The 22,862-nt window shown below is 32.2% G+C and overlaps 2 protein-coding genes across 2 annotated transcripts; both read right to left on the bottom strand.

Annotated features, from left to right (window-relative positions):
• Positions 1-10,902: 10,902 nt before the first annotated feature.
• On the bottom strand, positions 10,903-13,654 carry LOC143196305 (putative ATP-dependent RNA helicase DDX43). Its single transcript, XM_076403967.1, has 9 exons — positions 13,633-13,654; positions 13,168-13,341; positions 12,823-13,109; positions 12,605-12,725; positions 12,185-12,554; positions 12,021-12,130; positions 11,444-11,966; positions 11,063-11,225; positions 10,903-11,007 (listed from the first exon to the last, which is right to left on the bottom strand). The coding sequence occupies exons 1-9, from the start codon at positions 13,652-13,654 to the stop codon at positions 10,903-10,905; spliced, it is 1,875 nt and encodes a 624-aa protein (XP_076260082.1).
• A 6,136-nt stretch (positions 13,655-19,790) lies between these two features.
• Positions 19,791-22,614, bottom strand: LOC143196303 (putative ATP-dependent RNA helicase DDX43). Its single transcript, XM_076403966.1, has 8 exons — positions 22,593-22,614; positions 21,784-22,070; positions 21,565-21,694; positions 21,145-21,514; positions 20,981-21,090; positions 20,404-20,926; positions 20,044-20,206; positions 19,791-19,988 (listed from the first exon to the last, which is right to left on the bottom strand). Exons 1-8 carry the CDS (start codon positions 22,612-22,614, stop codon positions 19,884-19,886), a joined length of 1,710 nt encoding a protein of 569 aa, XP_076260081.1. The 3' UTR covers positions 19,791-19,883.
• Positions 22,615-22,862: the final 248 nt, after the last annotated feature.

Genomic DNA, 22,862 nt, shown 5'->3' with positions numbered 1-22,862 from the left:
TTTAAGTTCTATTTTATTGTCTATATTTATTATAGTATATTATTTAAAAACAGCAATTAACATATCAAAATACGATAAAATATTTCTGGGGTATTATTCCATTCTATAGAAAAATTCCATTCCTTTTCACAGATCCATAGAATATTTAAATATAAAAGTAATTCAACTTCGTTCTAAATGAAACTATAAATTGCATGCTAATAATAATTAGTATTTTTTTTCCTTTCTTTTTTATACTTAGTACGTGAAGGAATATGTGCACCTCCGTCTGGCTTATACTACCGTTCATAAATATACCACATATAAAATTAACTGCTCCTAGCAATTATCTCCGTTCTTTCCTCTCTCACAATTTACACAGGAAAACGTCTTCGTCTGACATCATGACTTGAAAAAAAAACAGTCGAACTGTGCATTCGAATGAAAATAGTAATTCTATTTTCAGTCGCTAGTCTTTTGACTATCGACTGTTTTGCGACTATCGACTGTTTCGACTTTTTTCAGTCGATAGTTCTCAAGGCTGGTAAATACATTTCTTAACAAGGCACTAACCAAATATTGTAGGTAGTAAATACTGTTTTTGGAATATATATGTTAAGTAGAGTGAGTAGTATGGACAGAAGGTAGAGACTATATGCATATATAAATGAAGTAATCAAAATATTCAGCAGTTAAAATTGTTAGAAAAAATTCTTTAGATTTGATAAGTAAAAATTAAAATTTAGTCTAAAACAAACATTAGTTATTAAATATAAATTAAAGTTGAAATAACATTATATTAATAAAACATAAGTTCTGGGTTAAATTGTTTCAATTATATTTAATGTATTTGAACCTCTGCAAAATTATATCTGAATCATTTCATCGACAAAACCAAACATCGTTAATAAATACTCGCTAATTTGTAAATTGAATCAACCACTTGTATAATTTATTCCCAAATCGGAGGTCAATTAATAGGGCATCTGTAAAAACAACAAAGTCGCCATTTTGAATAATAAGGACAGGGTGCATAAATTAGACCGATAAGCGAGTCAACCGAGCCAGACTGGAATCAGATCGGGATGGAATGGCAAGGGTGGTCTGGATTATGGATCTGGTACATGGAAATCGTCTGCCTAGAGCAACAAACACTCGGATTATTAAGCTTCCCCCCTCAAAGATTATTGAGTTCGGCCTAAGTGAAAGTAGGTATACAAATACATACAATATTAATTTAGCTGCTTGTTGTATTGACAAAATAACAATTTTAACGGTCATTCGAATAAAAACATTTTACGATGGCGGTCCAAAAAGTATTTTGCCTCACCGCGTGATGGCACCACTATCGCAAGAGTTATTAACTATCGTATAGTCTATCCAAAGTATAGTATAAACATACGTCATCTCGATTTATGACGTTAAAACGGTGCAATGTTGCCGCATCAACTCTGAGTTTTAGTTTAGTTTATATTTGACCTATAACATATATCTAATCTAAAAAATAATAATGAAACAAAAATGTTATCAAATATAAATTATCTCAACATTATGGTACATCTAAAAATTACAGTTAATAAACAAGTTAATAATAAAACCATAATAGTTTATAGGTTTGTTTTCAAGAATTTTGCATACGTTTGGCAACCGGACGACTTTGACAGGCGGTTTCGCTTACGTATTCGAACTAATTCTAAAATAATTGTGAAAACGTAGAATATATTTTATATTATATTATTTCTCAAAAATACAAACTACTATTTTGAACTGTATTTGTATTATAGTTTATATAAATTTAAATACTAAACTGGTATGGTATGGAGAATGGTAAATGATTTGTAAAAATGTCTTCGTATTTGATTACCGCTACTCAAAAAAGTGTAACCGAATCGTTTTTTCATGTCAAATAAGTCGATAAATGTTAGTAGAATGGTATGTATTTTAATAAGCTTCCTTCATTCTTCTACTTACCAATTTTATGCTATCATTAATTAAAATATAATGATCGAATTTCGATATAATAGTTCCTCATAGTCATTTCGTATCATCCCCTATATTTCTGTCCTTAACATCTCTATATCTAGTGCTTTACAAAACAAGTTGTAGATTGATATTCCAGTTATTTTACAATGTTGTCCATAATACCCCACAATGAAAGTAACCATTTAAACTATAAAGACGATTACCTGTACTTCTTTTCATATTCATTTAGAAGCAGTTCAAATTAGGCGAAACTATAACAGATGATTGTTATATAATTCAAGTACCGTTGAAATATAGGGTTTTAGGAACGCGTGCTTCAAAAATATATCAAATAATGTGTTGTTTGTTTCGGTTTTCATGGTTAGTCCCTTTATTCATGAACATAAATTACATTTTGACAAACCCAACGAGACGGGAATGATTTGCACTGGTCCCTGGAAATAACGCTCCACCCCTCCTTTGTATTTTCAAATTAATAGCATAATGAAGTCTTAACGGTTTTCAGAAAAAAAAATCCTAGTAGCAGTTATTCTAATGCTGATAACAGTAAGGATAAATATTAATGAATAATGGAATAAACCGAGTATTACATAATATTACTTTTTCATAAAAATAACATGAATCATATAACTGTATACACATGTTTTCGAAATAAAATTATATTTTAAAGCTTTACCACAATGAAATCGCACCACAGGCAACTAATTTTAAAAAAATGTTTTTTCAAAGTTTCCTGATTTATCAAAAACATTGTGAATATATTTTCTCAACCGTAAAAAGTAGGTCATCCTTTATAATTAAAATTGTTGGCGTCTGTTTGCCATTTATTCTGTTTTTATAACATAAATTTTCCTTCGTTTTTTATTAATATAAATGATGTTTTGAATATTTTGATCGCATCAACAATGATGTCCGATCTTCTAGGGTTCTAATAATATTTTCCTCAATATTAGTTATAACCTTAGAGAAATAGAGATTTAATTTCATAGGATATTTTGGGGAAAGGTTTCGCGACGTTCAACGTCTAGATGTTGCTACTTTTAACTTATTATTTGCTTTAATAGCTAGGCTATAAGCTCTGACGGGGTCTGATTGGCTTACTTCGTTTCTATGGTACGTTTATTGTTTATTTATTTTGAACGCCATTTTCAGTTTGTCTGACATATGAAATCGTACGTTTAGAGATTAAACTATTAGTTCATTAGTATATATAAGTAGGTAGTACAAAAAGTAAAGTGAATTATCGGTTTAGGAAGTGTTATGTACCCGGATGCACAGATAGTAAAGCAATACAGAATCGTTTTCTCGGCGAAAATGCACAAATTTCCAAAGCATGTACAAAGTTTTCCTGAATATTTTATCTAAAATAATTAGATATTTGGGTATAATGTTATTGCTGAGTTGATATGACGAAAAATCGGAAGTCGCTAGATATAAAAGCCATTTAGTTTGTTTTTTAAGCATTAATAGCATATAAGGTTCGATTCCCGGCGGGGACAATGACTTCTTATTGTTTAGTTAGAACATTTGTCAAATCACCTAGGTTAAGTGGCGGAACCCGAGGCCTGAAGCGTTCCTTAATTTAAATCACTGTTTCTTTATTTCCATTTTTTCTTATACCGGTTGCAACTTTATTTGGCCTACACATTGTAATACTGAATAAAATAACTGCGTAATTTATGGATTAAATATCTAACTGTTAGTTAGTACTTTAGAAACCAAGCTGACAAGTTCTTTAATCAAACTACACTATACAACTGACCTTTAGATTAAGAGCGAGGGATTAAAAACAACTACATTAAAGTAGAATTCTTAAGCTTTCAAAGTATGTATTTATTTTCCAACAGAGTCACCTTTTCATACCCAAAACTCAATAGCTTTCATCTCATTGTATTGTCATCTATACAAAAATAAAATTGTTGATTGATTTGTATTTGAAATGTAAAACATGAAAGCATTGAAATTACATTTTCCACAAGTCATTATAATTTCAAAGCTCCAAGTAAAACCTGTAAAAAAATTTTGTCCTACGACCAAGGTTTTTCATGGCGTCTTAAAGTAGGTCACCCTATAAATTTGAAATTGCCTTTCAGTCGATTCCACGTTTATTGCCCATCTCTCTATTTGCTAACATACTTTATATTCTAATATAAGTATGCATCATTAAAAAAAATTACTTTCCTTTATACATATTCATTCAAACCACCACGATCTTATGCAAATTGTAACTGAATTGATTTGTAACATGAAATATACCAAGAATAATGTTAGTGTCTTTTGAGTTTACACAAACTTCTTAAAAGTAAAATAATGCCTACTGTTTATTTTTCGTTTTATTTTTATTTAATATTTCTCTGTTAGGATATAGACTTCCAATGGATAGTTAATAATTTATAAACCATGCTGGCAAGTTATTTAATCAAAGTACACTATACAGCTGAAAACTCCTTTAGATTCAGAAAGAGGGATTAAAAATAACTACATTAAAGTACAATTCTTAAGCTTTCAAACTGTATATTTATTTTCCAACAGAGTCACCTTTTCATACCCAAAACTCAATAGCTTTCACCTCATTGTATTGTCATCTATACAAAAATAAAATCGTTGATTGATTAGTATTTGAAATGTAAGACACGAAAGCACTGAAATTACTTTTTTTTTCATACCTCGGTCGAAAGTACATACTTTTGTACCTAATAACAGGGAAGAAAGTTTACTCCCTGTGAGAAGTACACTCGCGCCCTCTATAACGGCGGGAGGAAAGAATTTCTTATGCGTATTTATACTCGTAAGTAGGAAGTATTTATTATGTCGCTACAACAATTACTTAACGCTGTCATTATCGTTGTTACTTTTAACCTTAAATATAATCATCAATGTAGTTTTGTCGTCACTCGATTCAATAATCCAGAAAAAATGAACAATACGTTATCATCCAATGAATCCACGGACGAGTAAGATGTTATACGAAATGTTGATGCAGAAGCGCGATTGATAATAAATACAGACACGTTGCCGACACTGTTGGGAATCATGACGAGAATAGCCGAAAATTTCACTTTCGGCCCTTGTGGTGTAATATACTATTCCACAAGTCATTATAAATTCCAAGCTCCAAGACGAACCTGTAAAAAATTTTATCCTACACCTAACGCTTTTCATGGCGTTTCAAAATAGGTCACCCTTTAAAATTAAAACTTTACGGCATGAAACTGCTTTCCCTCCGATTCCATTTTTATCGCCGTCCCTTTATTCATGAACATCAATTACTTTTTGACGCAGCCGGCGATTCGAGAGTGATCCGCACTGGTCTCTGATACCCGCAATTAGCGCCCCGACCATCTCTTGTACTTTCTAATTGATCGCATAATGAAACCGAAACGATTTTCTCGGTTATCTCTAACGGGGCCGCCAATTACGCTTGACACAGGGACGGTATTAACGGGCAAACGTCGGCTTTCGCGAGCCCTTTTCGAAAGGAGCGCGAGGCGGCCATTTTGAATATTTAACCACGCCGGGGTGCATATATTAGGACGATAAGGCGAGACGCGGCCGAATTTGTCTGGAATCGAATCGGAATGGAACTGCGGGGGGTCTCCGGATTATCGGGTCGGTACATGGAAATAGTCCCGCCTGAGGTAACAAACACGCAGATTATTTCGGTTAAAGAGCATTGTAGTCAAGCTAAAAAGCTATCCGTTGTAATTGGTTCCGAACTGATAAAATATAAATTAACTGAACAATTCGTTTGGATTAAAAGGTTAAATTACTTAATCTATAGTCTATCCAAATTTTTTTTGTACATACGTCATCAAGATGTTTAATGTATTACCCACCGTAATTTGTAAATTATTTTTGAATCAGACAATATTTTCTCTCTCACTTTATTCTAATTAAATAGAGACACAATGCTGGGTGATAAGTTCGAAACTGTAACCAAACTAGCTTAAGTCGTCCGGTTGCCAAACGTATGCAAAATTATCTTTTTGTTCTGGCCTAAAACCAGGCGGTGGAATGCATGACGCATACCTGGTCGCGGAGATTTGTCCTGGAGTGACAAGTTGGACCGGGTTATGTGGCCTCTGCGATTATCAATACAGTAAACCTAAACCGCCTCACAGTTGATCCCTGTGGATAGCTACTGCTACTGCATTAAATTTGGTGATATAGCACCCGCTGATCGAGCAGCCGGTATTGGGCACGAGGACCCGGCGATTCTATTGATTCGCAAACTTGAGTTAACACACGACCGGATACTGTCATATGGGGGCAGGTTAGCGGTGACGCGGTGCTAAGCTCCCAGCACGTCGACCAGTTCGAGAACAAGCGCGTTATCAGAGGAACTTGAGGAGTTTATTTTGGAAAACTTGAAGGAGTTTTACCTGGTTGGGTGTAACAAATTTGAAATGGACATTAGATCCGTAGGGAAGTACGGACCGAACTAGCATCTTATAAAATAAGCATTTGATGGAGATGGAAAGTTTGCTAGAAGGGCAAACCAGAGGAGATAGCAAGTTTGCTATCCCCGAACCTTTCTGGATTACTTTCCGAGCAACGAACCGAACCGTCGGTCGAAGTGGAAACCATGGTACGTGACGTTATCGAGCCAAAGAATAATTGCCGTATCGATCTTAAATTGCGCGACGCGCAGTATGTAACACTTCTTATGGAAAATGATGACCTAAGTTTTCAGGGGGTTGATTTGCAACCTCCATATTCAAAACAACAGTGATAAGCCATTAAATACCAACAAACTTTATTTTAATGATTTGCTTCTTTTAAATATTATTATATCTCAAATAGCTGCTTCTTATTACTCTGATAGAAAATTCTGAAGCCAGACAGGCCAGATTGCATCTCTAGTCAGTTAATTTGAATAAGTACGAGTTAATCGAGGCCCCCTCTTGCCAGTAAAATTCGTTTGAGAGGTTAGCATTTTTACTGTTAAAAATTAATTAACTGCGAATATTTTTTAGCGTGTTGCGGCTGTACTGAATGTTAGTATGGACGCGGTCACTGAAATATCTCAAAAAAATGGAGAACATAATTAATCTCCGTCCAAAAAAAACATCCTCATACGAAGTGGGTAACAAATCAAGATCAGCCTGATGTTAGCTCCATAATAATTAAATAAGAGGTGTCTAAAGATATCAACTGAATGAGTACATCATATCATTCACGAATATTTGGGTATGAGAAAGCTCTGTGCGAAGTGGGTGTCGCACGAGCTCACTTTTGACCAAAAACAACGACTATGATTCGGAGCAATTTTTGAATATGATCAAGCGTAATAAACCCGAGTTTTTGCGTCGATATGTGATAATGAATAAAACGTGGCTCCATCATTTCACTCCGAAGTCCAATCGACAACCATCCGAGAGGACTGCGCACGCTAAACCCGCTCCAAAGCGTGGGAAAACGCAACAGTCGGCTGGTAAGGTTATGGCGTCTGTATTTTCGGATGCGCATGAAACAATTTTCATTAACCACCTTGAAAAAGGAAGGACCAACAACAGCAACTATTATATAGTGTTATTGGACCGTTTAAAGGAGGAAATCGCCGAAAAGCGGCCGTATTTGAGGAAAAAGAAATTGCTGCTTCACCAGGACAATGCACTGTGTCACAAATCAGTGCAAACTATGGCAAAAATCCATGAATCCATGGAAGTGGCTTCCAATTGCTTGCTCATCTACCGTATTCTCCAGATCTGACTATTTCCTGTCCTCAGATCTCAAAAGTATGCTCGTTGGGAAGAAATTCTCGTCCAATGAAGAGGTGATCGCCGAAACTGAGGTCTATTTTGAAGCAAAGGACAAATCGTACTACAAAAATAGTATCGAAATGTTAGAGGGTCGCTATTATCTGTGTATTACTCTTGAAGGGAATTATATTGAATAAAAAAAACTAATTTTACAAAATAAATGTATTTTACTATGGTAGGCCGGTAACTTTCCAATTGACCTCTTACATTGAAGTCGACAATGCTGGGCAGTGCTCAAATTACTTCTAGTTAAATCAAATAGTATGGCAAATCCGGATGTAATTGTTCTGTACAATATGCGTTGCCTCAAACGACATTATTTGATAATGACCAAGAAGTGATTAGAATCATTTAAGAACCATTAGAGTCAGAAACTAAAAAGTATAATGGATTTGGCGCTGTGGCAAAATTACTTTTCCACTGTTCCAGACAGTGGAGGTCTGGTATTCGTTCTTGGACTAGAGGAGCATTGCATCTGAATCGCTCAATTTCATTGCGTCGTGCTCGCTGTTGTTCTCTTTAATGTACGCTAACTGGTTGCATTCTAAGTCTCTCCACATTATTTCCAGTTATTCTCGAACGCATTTGTGACATACCAATACGACTATAAACATCTTATTCTCTCTCTCCCTGTTCATCAGTTCGATTAGCACGTGAGTTAGCTCTTCGCACATTTATTTATCTTCGACAACGCAAATCATGTTGTCTTCTCCTTTGCATTATTAATAATAAAAGTAAAGAAAGTTTTCGAGCACAAAATTTGTATCTAATTAATAACAAATGTGAAATACATTCACAAGGTATAGTTTAAAATAAACAGTCATAATTTCGAAATAACCAAGTTAACACCAATATCTGTTAAAAACAACAAAACATAAAAATACACAATGGGAACTTAAACGGTTGTGGTAAGAGGGACTTGATTTCTTTTTTCTTTCAATATTCAATATTGTGATATCCGTGTGATAGTTTATTTTTGAGTTTTATGAAGAAATATATTAATGTTTTATTCACATTACCGTACCCCAGTATATATTCTTTCTTTTAATTAATATTTATTCTTTAAAATGATAAATTTTCAAGATCCAATAAGGATCTATCGAATCAATTTAGTTAAAGAGAAATAAAACACGTTCAATTATGGTCTTGTCTTTCGGGTTTCCCTGCCAATTGCTTAGCTCAAGAAATAAAACAAAGAGTCTCGCGGGGCAATTTCATTCCGAATTGATTTTCTCGTACTCCTTGTTAACTTCCTAAAAATTAATCTCAAGAGAAATTCAATCCCGCTACCTTATCATGTTCATTGAACAGTGACAAATCGCTAATTCTTTTTTATTTCCGATAATTTGAAATAAAGCTTTTCCGTTTCCTGTTTGAGTTTATTCATAAAATAGTTTTTATAGCGACTAAAACTTCATTGCTAAGACGGAATAACTGATTTTTTAGATCTTTCGTTCAACGTTTAGTCACAGTTATTTTTTTCTAATGGTATTAGTTGGGCTTAACGCTAGTAAACTTGTATGGGGGTAATTTCTTTTTGTTTATTAATCTCCTAGAACGTCAACAATCTGCCCGTGGGCAATAAGTATTACTGTTTGATTTCCGTTATATAATATAATTATCCTGACATGTAGAAGATCACTTCAGTAAGTGATCTGCCGTACAATTTATAATCTAAATCTTATTCTAGATACTATTCTAACTTATTTTAAAGTCTATCCTAACTTATTCTAATGACTATTCTAACTTATTCTAGAAATTATTAAATCTCACTCTATGTGTCTATTGATCAGTTCGTGTAGTAGTTTGCGTTTGAGCCTACGCACTTCACTGCCATCGCGCACATTTAACTGTTTAGCGAGTGCATTTGGATGTCATTAGGAATAGTCTTTCAGAGCACTTGGAATCACACTCGTTATGGGTTCTATGGGGATATCGCGTTGAATCAATTTGTTGGACACGTAATATGGGGCCTCGACGATGACTTATCATTTAAGTATGAGTAACGGTCATTGGGTTTCATTATTTAATATTATCCTTTCCAAAAATAATAACGAATAATTAGAAGTATTGTAGGAACGATGATTCTACTTCTCATTGTCAAAATCATTAACAGGTACATTATATCCTACTAGTTCTCAATTAAAAATTTATCATGTGTCTTATCAAGAATAATAGCAGTCAAGAATGGAAGAATTGTGAATTAATTAAGAATGGATATTTTTAACGACTTTTGATATATCGATGTTTTTTTCAAAAAAATTAAATATAAAGAAATATAAATATTTTTAATAAACTTTTTAAATTGGTACTTAACTATAAATGTTTGGCGTAATCTTGGTACTTAGCACTAATGGAATTTTTAATGTATTTTCCTCCGACAAATCAATATTTTTTTGAAATATCGAGATCGATATATAGATTTTTAATATCTCGATATTTATCACGGCGTATGAAACCGCTACTGACAGCATTGTTTCAACATACCTATTTTATTTCATGGACTAACAGACTTATTGTCTGGCAAATTTATCTTACATATTTTGATACCTAAGTAATATCATATAAAAATTACATCCATACTGAAATACTTGGAATTTTTTATGAATTAAAAATCGCATTTGGAACATTGCAAACAATCATAAAAATGGCTGGAAATGAATCAAATATTTCTGTTAAACCTATCAAAAGTCATTAAAAACATATCCAAATAATGTAAAAATCGAGTATTTTTACCTGTACATATACAATGCGCACTGGTAGAGAGTGAAAGAGATCTAATGTCAAAAGATTAGTTTACCTAATATTCTTGTTTTCTCTACGTTGCTAGCTACCGTATAATACGTAACGAATATAAGAATGAATAATCTTCTTATGTTAATTTAGTTGCCCAGCATTTGCGTTTGAGACTGGTAGTTTTAGCGTACCTGTAGGGCGGTATTCATTTTTCAAACATCAACATTTTATTTTATTATTAGTATTCAATCAGTACACCTATATTAACAAAAAAATGCAACTAGAATATCACTCTTAAAATAGAAGTCAAAAAAACAATGTTATATGTCATGCATTTATTAATAATTTTATAGTACAAAACAAATTCACAAAAAATCAACTAAATCATAATGCTACAAAATAATATAATCAAGAAAATTGTAACAAACATTCTTGTTGTTGATTACCAACGAGACCCACTCCGGAACCCTCTTGTTGGGTTTTGAGTCTTCTTCTGCTGTCGAGATGCAAACCTTTCTGACATATCGTATAACTCCTTGGGCACGTACTAATAGGAAACAAAATTATATAATTGAAATACATTGAATTAAAAGAAATAGTACCTGTTTGGCTTCCTCTAGAATATTAATTAGTTCACCGGCACTGGCCCAATTTTCCCTGGTAAAGTAACTGATGGATTCTCCGGTTTTGCCAGCTCTGCCAGTTCTTCCAACTCGATGAACATATTCCTCAATATTTTTGGGGAAATCGTAATTAATAACGTGCCTGTTAAAAAATTCAATATAAACATTTCAAACAAGTTTTATAAACGTTAATATCAATTTCAGTACATGTATTATTTGAGCAAAGAGTAATTTTATTATGTAGAAGTCGTTCGACTTTTACTAGAATAATTTAAAATTCAGAAAATATTTGGTAGAAATTAGAAATTAAGAAATATGGAAAAGAAATGGTGATAACCATAATAAAAACTAAATACTTACGTTACGTCATCAATATCTAATCCTCTTGACGCCACATCAGTTGCAATTAAAATTTTCGCGGTTCCATCCATTATGTCGGCTATTGCCTGTTCCCGATCGCACTGTTCCTTGTTGCTGTGGATGGAAGCACTCGGAAGACGTTTCATAATGCATTCGACCGACAGATAATCTGTTTTTCCTTTAGTACTACAAAAAACTATGACTTTATCATCCGGCCCCATATTTGCGATGAAATCGAAAAATGTTTTTTCTTTGTCGCTCTCCTCTAAAATATGTATTATTTGAGCTACACTATGGGCAGCGGTTAAGTCCAAGGACCCCACATAGACTTGAATAGGATCTTTTGTGTAGCTGACAGCTAAACGTCTCACTCCAGATGGCCATGTCGCGCTAGTCATTACAGTTTGTCTATTTGGTCTGATGCCATATAAGACCCTCCTAAGTTGTGCTTCGAATCCCATATCCAACATACGGTCAGCCTCATCTAATATCAAGTACGTGATATTCTCTATATAAAGATCTCCTAAAAAGAATATATATTAGTTGGAAATCAAGATATATATCAAGTTTTTCTTACCGGAATCAAATAAATCATTCATTCTTCCTGGTGTTGCGATGACAATATCTACGCCACTCTTCAATTCAGCTACCTGCTGTTTTCGGTTACCACCACCATATATACAGCAACTGAAAAAAAAAAGGATTTATTTTATATAGACGGAAATAGTTTCAATAACATACGAGTTAATGGTGTGGTAGTTGAACTTTTTTATTTCTTTGTCAATCTGTAAAGCAAGTTCCCTTGTAGGTGCAACAACGAGAACAGCAGGTCCTTTTCTATCTTCCTTAGGTGTGAGTTGACCTTCAATATGTATAAAAGCCGGCAGTAGAAAAGCTAATGTTTTTCCAGACCCAGTCTGTGCTATTCCAATCATATCCTCTCCAGACATTAAAATTGGCCATGCTTGACATTGGATAGGAGTCGGCTTATCGAATTGAGCTTTCTTAAGCTGACTTAATATCTCGGGGTATCTACAAAACGCCTGCTCAAAAGTTAATACAGGTTTTGGGATGGCCGCTCCATTTTCTGTGCTCAGCACTCGATCTACAACTATAAATTGTTTATTAAAATTAATTGCATAACATAATAATGATACATACCTATATTATTATTTTCTAGTCTTATCTCCTTTACATCTTTATCAGTTAAGGCCCTAACAGCCGGGTGCTCTTCATAAAATTTTTTCCTTATTTCAGGAAAATTTGACCAGTACTCCTTTTCCTTACGTAACTAATTAAAAAAAACTTTATTAGAACAATACATAAACTACGATCACAATTCCCTTAAACTCATTAATATATACTCTAAAATTACTTACGCACTCTTCCATATCAAAGAATTTCGCTCTCTCTGGTTTTTTAATTGGCACAGATTCATTACTAGTCACCACAGATTTTGAATTGATTTGATGTGATATAGATTCATTCCTCGTGTATGTTTTTTGTCTATCTTGGGTTATTTCGTTTATGAGCTGAGTGGCTTTTCTAAAGCTTTCAGCCGTTCCAAATAATTTGAGCAGAGTTTTCTCTTTATCAGTCTCTTTAGTAACTTGTATTTTGGCTCCAGATTGATATTCCAAATCCGAAATATTTGATCCTCCTCTTCCTATAAGTAAAAAATTAAAGTAGAGTATATATGGATATATATGAAGTTGTATAAATACCTATCACTTTTCCTACAAATTTTGTAGGTATCCACATTTTTTTACAATCGCCTGGAGCTCTAGATTCCTCTGTGCGTCTATTTTTATAATTATTGAAACGCTTTGTTTTACATTGCGGATTAGGCTTATTGACATTGGAAATTGGGGAAATATTGTCAGAAGCGACGGGCCAATCTATAGATAAATTAAATAAAAATAAATTCAATCAAATATTGCTAAAATAAATAATAATTACAACATACAAATTAATGATTGTATAAAAACAGAGCATATTTAGTTTTATTTTATTTTTTGCTCATCACTTAGTTAATTGAATTCATCATTTTAAAAGGATAAATTGTTATGTTCAAATACATAACATACATAAGAGAAACACGTAAAAATTAATCTTGGAATTCGAAAACAATTAGATTTAATGACAATTCTTACAGAAATTACAATGAGTAAAATTTAAAAATACATTACCGTCCTCCCAATCGAAACTCATAGTAGTCGAATTACTCATAATAAACTTAAAAACTTGATTTACTTAAAATCCGAACTGATACTAATTTTTTAATTCACCAGTGGCAGAAGCAATGTCTCCAAAAACTCTGAGAAGAAAAACTAAAGCATGGCTTTTTATATCAAACTTTCTATTGGCAAGTATCGACGACTTAAAGTGTTTTATTACCTAAATTATCCCCCATAAACCTATAAATTATTTCTGTGTGATAATAAAAAAAAATGTAATCTTCAATTTTATGGTTAATTTTTCATAGACTTTCTTTATTTATACGGAAACCTTGGAACCTTCCGTTCTACCAAGATGCTCAATTAAAATTTATTGGCATACCTGTAATTCAGCCCTGTGTTGAACTGAAAATATTGTGTTATTGATTAATCCTTATACTATATTATGGTCTGTGTGATAAATGAACAATAAAATAAAAAGGTTTTCTTTAAAATGAAATCTTTCGTTTTGAATAGATTATAAATATAAAAATGAATATAATATTTAGGACTGTAATTAATATATTATAAACGTATATAATAAGGAACAGCAATTTTATAAAACCGAGCTTTTGCTGTCTATAATCTATAAGTATTATTATTATTTTATATTTTATATTATTATTATTATTTATTATTTTATCATAAGACATCAGAAATACATTGTTATGTCTAATTGTAAATACTTGGAAAAGTACAAGATATGAAACAAGATGAGATCCATAAAAATCTAATAACGGAATTAATTGTATACATTTGAGAATGGGTAGAATGACAAATTCTGTTCATCTATGTTTATTCCAAATGTCATTCTCAAGTAATTAACTATGTAATATCATTTCAAATGTTATTGTAATTGTTGCATGTCAGGCTAAACTTGCTTCGATGTATGTTCAAGAGACCTGAGTGGTTCTGGATCAAGATTACGGAAAGTGAAGAGGTAAATAAAAATCTTAAGAACCAATACAAATTAACTAAGTAACTAATTGTGAAGTTGAGTATATATTGCGGAATGGCATATCATTGAAAATACTGATTTTGTAATTAATACAGTTTTATTAGACTTGTTCCATTTTTCGCAAGTTGTAATAAAAGAAAACTCCAAACATTGGGTCAAAAGCGTTATCTCCTGAGACAATAACTTGGGAAAATATATAACGAGCAAAATATATGTTTACTAGAATACTTTTCAAACGTCATTTTTCATATAGTGTGATGTGTGTTTCAAATTTATCAACGATTTTAGCTCTTGTTCGAATACGCGCGCATTGGTATTATGGCGGTACAGTCCATAGTTGACCTGGCAACAACAAACTTTTCAAAAAAAAATCTTTTAAACCCTGCAAATGTACCATAATGGTATTCTTAAGTCATAAATATACAGATTATGGATGCTGATTAATATCGATAAATCGTTATATCGATATTTTTTGAAATAACATCTATATTTTTCGCCAACATATCGAATTTTTTTAGCCTATATTTTTCAAGAAAAATTAAAAATAAATCTTAAACTGATTTTAAACTGTTGATTTTCAACCTTCAAAATTGGTAATTTATAATAAATGTATGGTCATTTTTGTACTTAATTTGGAAGATCTATTAAAATTATCTCTGTTTTTTTAAATGTTTAGACTATATCAATATTTTTTTGGTCGAATATATTAATACTATTTTTTTAAATATCTTTAATCGATATTTTTCTCGGCGCCCTGAAATTTTCATCAGTTTAGCTTTAGCTTTTAGTATAGATGATATGCGGAATCTAGAATTTAATAAAAGAAATAAATCAACAGTTGTAATAATAATTAAATTACAAATTCGTAAAATTACAAAAATGTACATATTTTATAAAATGTACGTTCAAGAAGCAATTTTGTATCTTAAATACATAATAAACATATTTTTTATACCTACAAATAAACATGTCTATTGAAAAGGCCAACCTTTGTCTAGTTTCTATGTTTATTGTTGATGTTTAAATTCAGAAGACCCTTACCCGTAGACAAAAGAATTTTTGACAAAAAGCAGCTCTGTGTACATTTTATTTGCTGAAAAAATTAACCCATATAACATCTAAATTAAAACATTCTGCATTCCTTCGAATAAATAAGTCATTATCGAATTTGTGTAGTTATTGGTGATTAAATTATCCAATAAAAAAATTAAATTAATAGTAAAAATCCGATTCTCATTTATTGGATCTTCCAACAATAGACCTATAGACCAAATATTGGACCGTTGGATGCAAAGTTTCTAAAAGATAATAAAACCCATTCTGAATTCTCAGAAAAGCGAATTGTAATACAAAGTTTAATAATAATTGTTATAATAACCCAATAAAAACAAAGAAAAACCTTGTTTAACCTATGTACTACACTTATTTTAGTAAATTAATAGTAAATATCCTATGCTCATTTATTGGATCTTCCAACAATAAACCTATAAACAAGATATTGGTACAAAGGTTGTAAAAGGTAATAAAAGTCAGGTATTCACAACTTTCTGGAAACCGAATTGTAATACAAATTTTCATATATCATCAACTGATTCAACGCCATTAGCAAGGTATGGTACAAACTATTGCAGACTTCAAAAAATAAGTAAGGAACTCTCTAAAAATTAAAAAATAATGAAACTTTTTTAAACCTTTCTTGACATTTTTAAAACAAAGAACATATTTTTAATAAATATATACATAATTATCGTTGTAATAATTAAATAAAAATAAAGAAAAACCTTGTTTAATCTTGTTCTGCACATATTTTATACTCTAGTATATACACATAATTTAGCTGAATATGTACCTAAAGTTATCTATCTATTTACAACATTATTTTAGCTACTATCAATTGATCACTCTGAAGTCGGTCCGTTCAACAAATCAGATTTATTTTGTTCGTTTAATTAATTTAATATTTTTGTTTGTCCTAATAGTATATTACTATTTTTGTATTTTTTTTTTACTAGGCACCGATATCCAAGTGATTAGTTGATAGTATTTAAAATAATATTATAACCTACTCCTTTATAGAAGTCGGTTAATAATATATTTATACTGTCAAATGCACAAATAGCAAACTTACTATATTTTTATATAAATAATTTCTTTCCTTTTGTTTAAATTAAATATCAGGCCAGTGCTACTGTAGAAATCAAATCCGTACCATGAAGTCATGACACAAACTTGACTTCTCCAACGTCACGTCATTTCCTCCATAGCTTCGAACCAATAAATCACTAACGGCTCATAGTGAGGATAATTTTGGTCCTAGCATCCCTAAGGGCCAGTTTCGCCATGTTTCGTTTTAGTTACTATATTTGGACGATACCAAACCATCTGACGAAGAAGCCGCAGATATTCATGGGTCTTCTAAATAGGAATTGATAAGCTTCATAAATTTTGATACATACTCTCAAATATATCGATTTCTAAATAAATATCGATAGTTGTAAAGATTGTATAGACGATAAGAGGAGACATCTTCTGATTTTTTCACAGGTTTAAGAATCATAATGATTTGAGCCCCTTTCCAAGTGCTAAGAAAATAATTAATTCTTAGTATGGCATTAAATATGAATGTTATTATGTATATATTTTCTCCTGTTGCGGGTATTTCAGATGGGTACGGATTAAATGCGGTTTTTAAGTGTTTAGAGAAAACTTCCGCTTTATCTTTATCGTTCCTAGGCCAGGTATTGTCAATTTTAATGGGTGAATTATGTTGTTGAGGTTTTTTAATCTTTTTATTAATTTCCACAAAGAATATTCCGTTGCATCAGTTGGCGTTAAGTTTTCTAAATAGTTTTAAATTCCTTGATTTTGTTTCATATTTATTAGCTCTTTCAGCTCTTTTGTGGCCTTGTTGAAGTTTTTCGGAGTTTTCTCGTTTGAGCAATTTTTTGTTTAATTGTAGATGAAATATAAGTATAATCTAACTTTTGATATGTCGCTCTATTAGGTGTTGCGTACCATGCGGCCTCTTGTATAGTTTTTGTTATATTTTTTGCTGCTATTTCTGTATCTCTTTATGTTTTGAGAGGTAAATTTAGTAATAACAAACTGTCTAATTTTTCTCTAAATAATGGCCAGTTGATTTTAGTGTTATGCAAAGAAGGTGACTTTGTTTAGTTGAGAATATTTGAGTTCACTGTTATAATAACTGGTGAGTGATCAGATGATGATGGATCGAAGCCTGATTCAGCTTTGCACGTTTTTTTCTATCTGACGGCCAATATGTTGGCTCACCAGTAGAAGTATGCTGTTAATTATGTGCCTTCACTGCTTTGACTAATAATCTGCCTTTTGGTGTTATTAGTCTAGAACCCCACATAACATGTTTTGCATTGTAGTCTCCTCCGGCAATGAATCTATTACCCAGCATGTTAAAGATACCGTGGTATTGTTCTGCCTTGTTGTTGAGTTTAGGTGGACAATATATAGCACTAATTGTTAATGGCCTGTAAATGGCTTGTAAATATTCCTCGCTGAATTTCTCTCTTTCACAGTGTCTTATGTTTTCACGGATAATGATTGATGTTCCTCCATGTGCTTTATTATCTGAATGCTTTGTGTGATACAGCTTGTATTTCGGAATCCGTAAATAATTTCTATCTGTGAATCGGATACCATTATAATATCAATATTTTGTTCATATAAAAACATTTTAAGCTCCTTTGGCATGTTGCTGGAGTCCATTAGCATTCCAGACGGCTATTTTGTATTTGCTGTAGTGGCTATCAGTCATTAGGCTAGCTTGGTAACGGCGACGGTGAGTAAATTCATAATTGTACTCATTTGTTCCATAAGTTTTCCCATCATTTCCTTTAATTTACTAATAGTACTTATAGCTTCGGTGGCGATTGGCATTGTCTGCGTATTAAGTTGGATCTGACTGTTGGTTACTGCGTAGGAGGTAATTAATATCGATAAATGTCGATCTAAAATGACGATCTAGATGATTATCAACTGTTTATTAGATTTGTCTTTATTAATAACATTGCAGCAGGCAATTTTTTTGGATCTATTAAAGCTCATGGATTCAGGAATGTACATCCTTCGGTTAATATGTTCATTCAGAAATCATTTGAAGCGCACAAGATGATGGACATGAGGGCTCTTTAGATATTATATATTCTATACATATGGGGAATGACTCTATAACTTTATTTTCAGATGTTCCTATATGAATAAATTGATAAAAGCAATATCTTGTGCTCCAGAAAATTGTTTTGTTTGACAGTGAGTAGGTCTTCGAGCTATCTTTTTTATTTTATCGTGACGTCAGGGCTGTCACGTGCCGCACCTACGTGGCAAACTTTATCTAAGAAACAAGCAAATGACTCCAAAGCGAATTGGTTTTTTTACAGTTGCCTATAATGCAGAGTTAAATTGGTCAATCTAGTTACTTGAATGGCCGATATAAGCTCATCGGGATTTTGGGCAAAACAAAACTTTTCGCCAAAGACCTCCATTGAGTTTTATCTCTATGTTATTACTCTATACTGACAGCATTGTCTCAACATACCTATTTTATTTCATGGACTAACAGAATTATTGTCTAGCAAATTTATCTTACATATTTTGATACCTAAGTAATATCATATAAAAATTACATTCATACTGAAATAATTGGAATTTCTTATGAATTAAAAATCCCATTTGGAACATTGCAAACAATCATAAAAGTGGCTGGAAATGAATCAAATATTTCTGTTAAACCTATCAAAAGTCATTAGAAAACATATCCAAATAATGTAAAAATCGAGTATTTTTACCTGTACATATACAATGCGCACTGGTAGAGAGTGAAAGAGATCTAATATCAAAAGATTAGTTTACCTAATATTCTTGTTTTCTCTACATTGCTAGCTATCGTATAATACGTAACGAATATAACAATGAATAATCTTATGTTAATTTAGTTGCCCAGCATTAGCGTTGATTGAGACAGGTAGTTTTAGCGTACCTGTAGGGCGGTATACATTTTTCAAGCATCAACATTTCATTTTATTATTAGTATTCAATCAGTACACCCATATTAACAAAAAATGCAACTAGAATAATGTCACTCTTAAAATAGAAGTCAAAAAAGACAATGTTATATGTCATGCATTTATTAATAATTTTATAGTACAAAACAAATTCAACAAAAAATCAACTAAAACACAATGCTACAAAATAATATAATCAAGAAAATTGTAACAAAAATTCTTGTTGTTGATTACCAACGAGACCCACTCCGGAACCCTCTTTTTGGGTTTTGTGTCTTGTTCTGCTGTCGAGATGCAAACCTTTCTGACATATCGTATAACTCCTTGGGCACGTACTAATAGGAAACAAAATTATATAATTGAAACACATTGAATTAAAAGAAATAGTACCTGTTCGGCTTCCTCTAGAATATTAATTAGTTCACCGGCACTTGCCCAATTTTCACTGGTAAAGTAACTGATGGATTCTCCGGTTTTGCCAGCTCTGCCAGTTCTTCCAACTCGATGAACATATTCCTCAATATTTTTGGGGAAATCGTAATTAATAACGTGCCTGTTATAAAATTCAATATAAACATTAATATCAATTTCAGTACATGTATTATTTGAGTAAAGAGTAATTTTATGATGTAGAAATCGTTCCACTTTTACTAGAAGTATTTGAAATTAAGAAAATATTTCGTAGAAATTAGAAATTAGGAAATATAGAAAAGAAAGTGGTGATAACCATAATAAAAACTATATACTTACGTTACGTCATCAATATCTAATCCTCTTGACGCCACATCCGTTGCAATTAAAATTTTCGCGGTTCCATCCATTATGTCGGCTATTGCCTGTTCCCGATCGCACTGTTCCTTGTTGCTGTGGATGGAAGCACTCGGAAGACGTTTCATAATGCATTCGACCGACAAATAATCTGTTTTTCCTTTAGTACTACAAAAGACTATGACTTTATCATCCGGCCCCATATTTGCGATGAAATCGAAAAATGTTTTTTCTTTGTCGCCCTCCTCTAAAATATGTATTATTTGCGCTACACTATGGGTAGCGGTTAAGTCCAAGGACCCCACATAGACTTGAATAGGATCTTTTGTGTAGCTGACAGCTAAACGTCTCACTCCAGATGGCCATGTCGCGCTAGTCATTACAGTTTGTCTATTTGGTCTGATACCATATAAGACCCTCCTAAGTTGTGCTTCGAATCCCATATCCAACATACGGTCAGCCTCATCTAATATCAAGTACGTGATATTCTCTATATAAAGATCTCCTAAAAAGAATATATATTAGTTGGAAATCAAGATATATATCACTTTTTTCTTACCGGAATCAAATAAATCATTCATTCTTCCTGGTGTTGCGATGACAATATCTACGCCACTCTTCAATTCAGCTACCTGCTGTTTTCGGTCACCACCACCATATATACAGCAACTGAAAAAAAAAAGGATTTATTTTATATAGACGCAAATAGTTTCAATAACATACGAGTTAATGCTGTGGTAGTTGAACTTTTTTATTTCTTTGTCAATCTGTAAAGCAAGTTCCCTTGTAGGTGCAACAACGAGAACAGCAGGTCCTTTTCTATCCTCCTTAGGTGTTAGTTGACCTTCAATATGTATAAAAGCCGGCAGTAGAAAAGCTAATGTTTTTCCAGACCCAGTCTGTGCTATTCCAATCATATCCTCTCCAGACATTAAAATTGGCCATGCTTGACATTGGATAGGAGTCGGCTTAGCAAATTGAGCTTTCTTAAGCTGACTTAATATCTCGGGGTATCTACAAAACGCCTGCTCAAAAGTTAATACAGGTTTTGGGATGGCCGCTCCATTTTCTGTGCTCAGCACTCGATCTACAACTATAAATTGTTTATTAAAATTAATTGCATAACATAATAATGATACATACCTATATTATTATTTTCTAGTCTTATCTCCTTTACATCTTTTTCAGTTAAGGCCCTAACAACCGGGTGTTCTTCATAAAAATTTTTCCTTATTTCAGGAAAATTTGACCAGTACTCCTTTTCCTTACGTAACTAATTAAAAAAAAACTTAATTAGAACAATACATAAACTACGATCACAATTCCCTTAAACTCATTAATATATACTCTAAAATTACTTACGCACTCTTCCATATCAAAGAATTTCGCTCTCTCTGGTTTTTTAATTGGCACAGATTCATTACTAGTCACCACAGATTTTGAATTGATTTGAGGTGATATAGATTCATTCCTCGTGTATGTTTTTTGTCTATCTTGGGTTATTTCGTTTATGAGCTGAGTGGCTTTTCTAAAGCTTTCAGCCGTTCCAAATAATTTGAGCAGAGTTTTCTCTTTATCAGTCTCTTTAGTAACTTGTATTTTGGCTCCAGATTGATATTCCAAATCCGAAATATTTGATCCTCCTCTTCCTATAAGTAAAAAAATTAAAGTAGAGTATATATGGATATATATGAAGTTGTATAAATACCTATCACTTTTCCTACAAATTTTGTAGGTATCCACATTTTTTTACAATCGCCTGGAGCTCTAGATTCCTCTGTGCGTCTATTTTTATAATTATTGAAACGCTTTGCTTTACATTGCGGATTAGGCTTATTGACATTGGAAATTGGGGAAATATTGTCAGAAGCGATGGGCCAATCTATAGATTCATTATATAAAAATAAATTCAATCAATATTGGTAAAATAAATAATAATTACAACATACAAATTAATGATTGTATAAAAAGAGAGCATATTTAGTTTTATTTGATTTTTTGCTCATCATTTAGTTAACTGAATTCATCATTTTAAAAAGATAAATTATATGTTCAAATGCATAACATACTTAAGAGAAACACATATAAATTAATCTTGGAATTCGAAAACAATTAGATTTAGTGACAATTCTTACAGAAATTACAATGAGTAAAATTTAAAAATACATTACCGTCCTCCCAATCGAAACTCATAGCAGTCGAATTACTCATAATAAACTTAAAAACTTGATTTACTTAAAATCCGAACTGATACTAATTTTTTAATTCACCAGTGGCAGAAGCAATGTCTCCAAAAACTCTGAGAAGAAAAACTAAAGCATGGCTTTTTATATCAAACTTTCTATTGGCAAGTACAGACAACTTAAAGTGTTTTATTAACTAAATTATACCCCATAAATCTATAAATTATTTCTCTGTGATAATAAAAAAATGCAATCTTA

This window comes from Rhynchophorus ferrugineus, unplaced genomic scaffold (genome assembly GCF_030347505.1).
Source record: "Rhynchophorus ferrugineus isolate W39M unplaced genomic scaffold, kcgeb_rfMv2 rfM4, whole genome shotgun sequence".
Taxonomy (NCBI): domain Eukaryota; kingdom Metazoa; phylum Arthropoda; class Insecta; order Coleoptera; family Curculionidae; genus Rhynchophorus; species Rhynchophorus ferrugineus.
The sequence above is the reverse complement of the archived record's forward strand: the minus strand, read 5'-3'. Positions and strand labels throughout refer to the sequence as shown.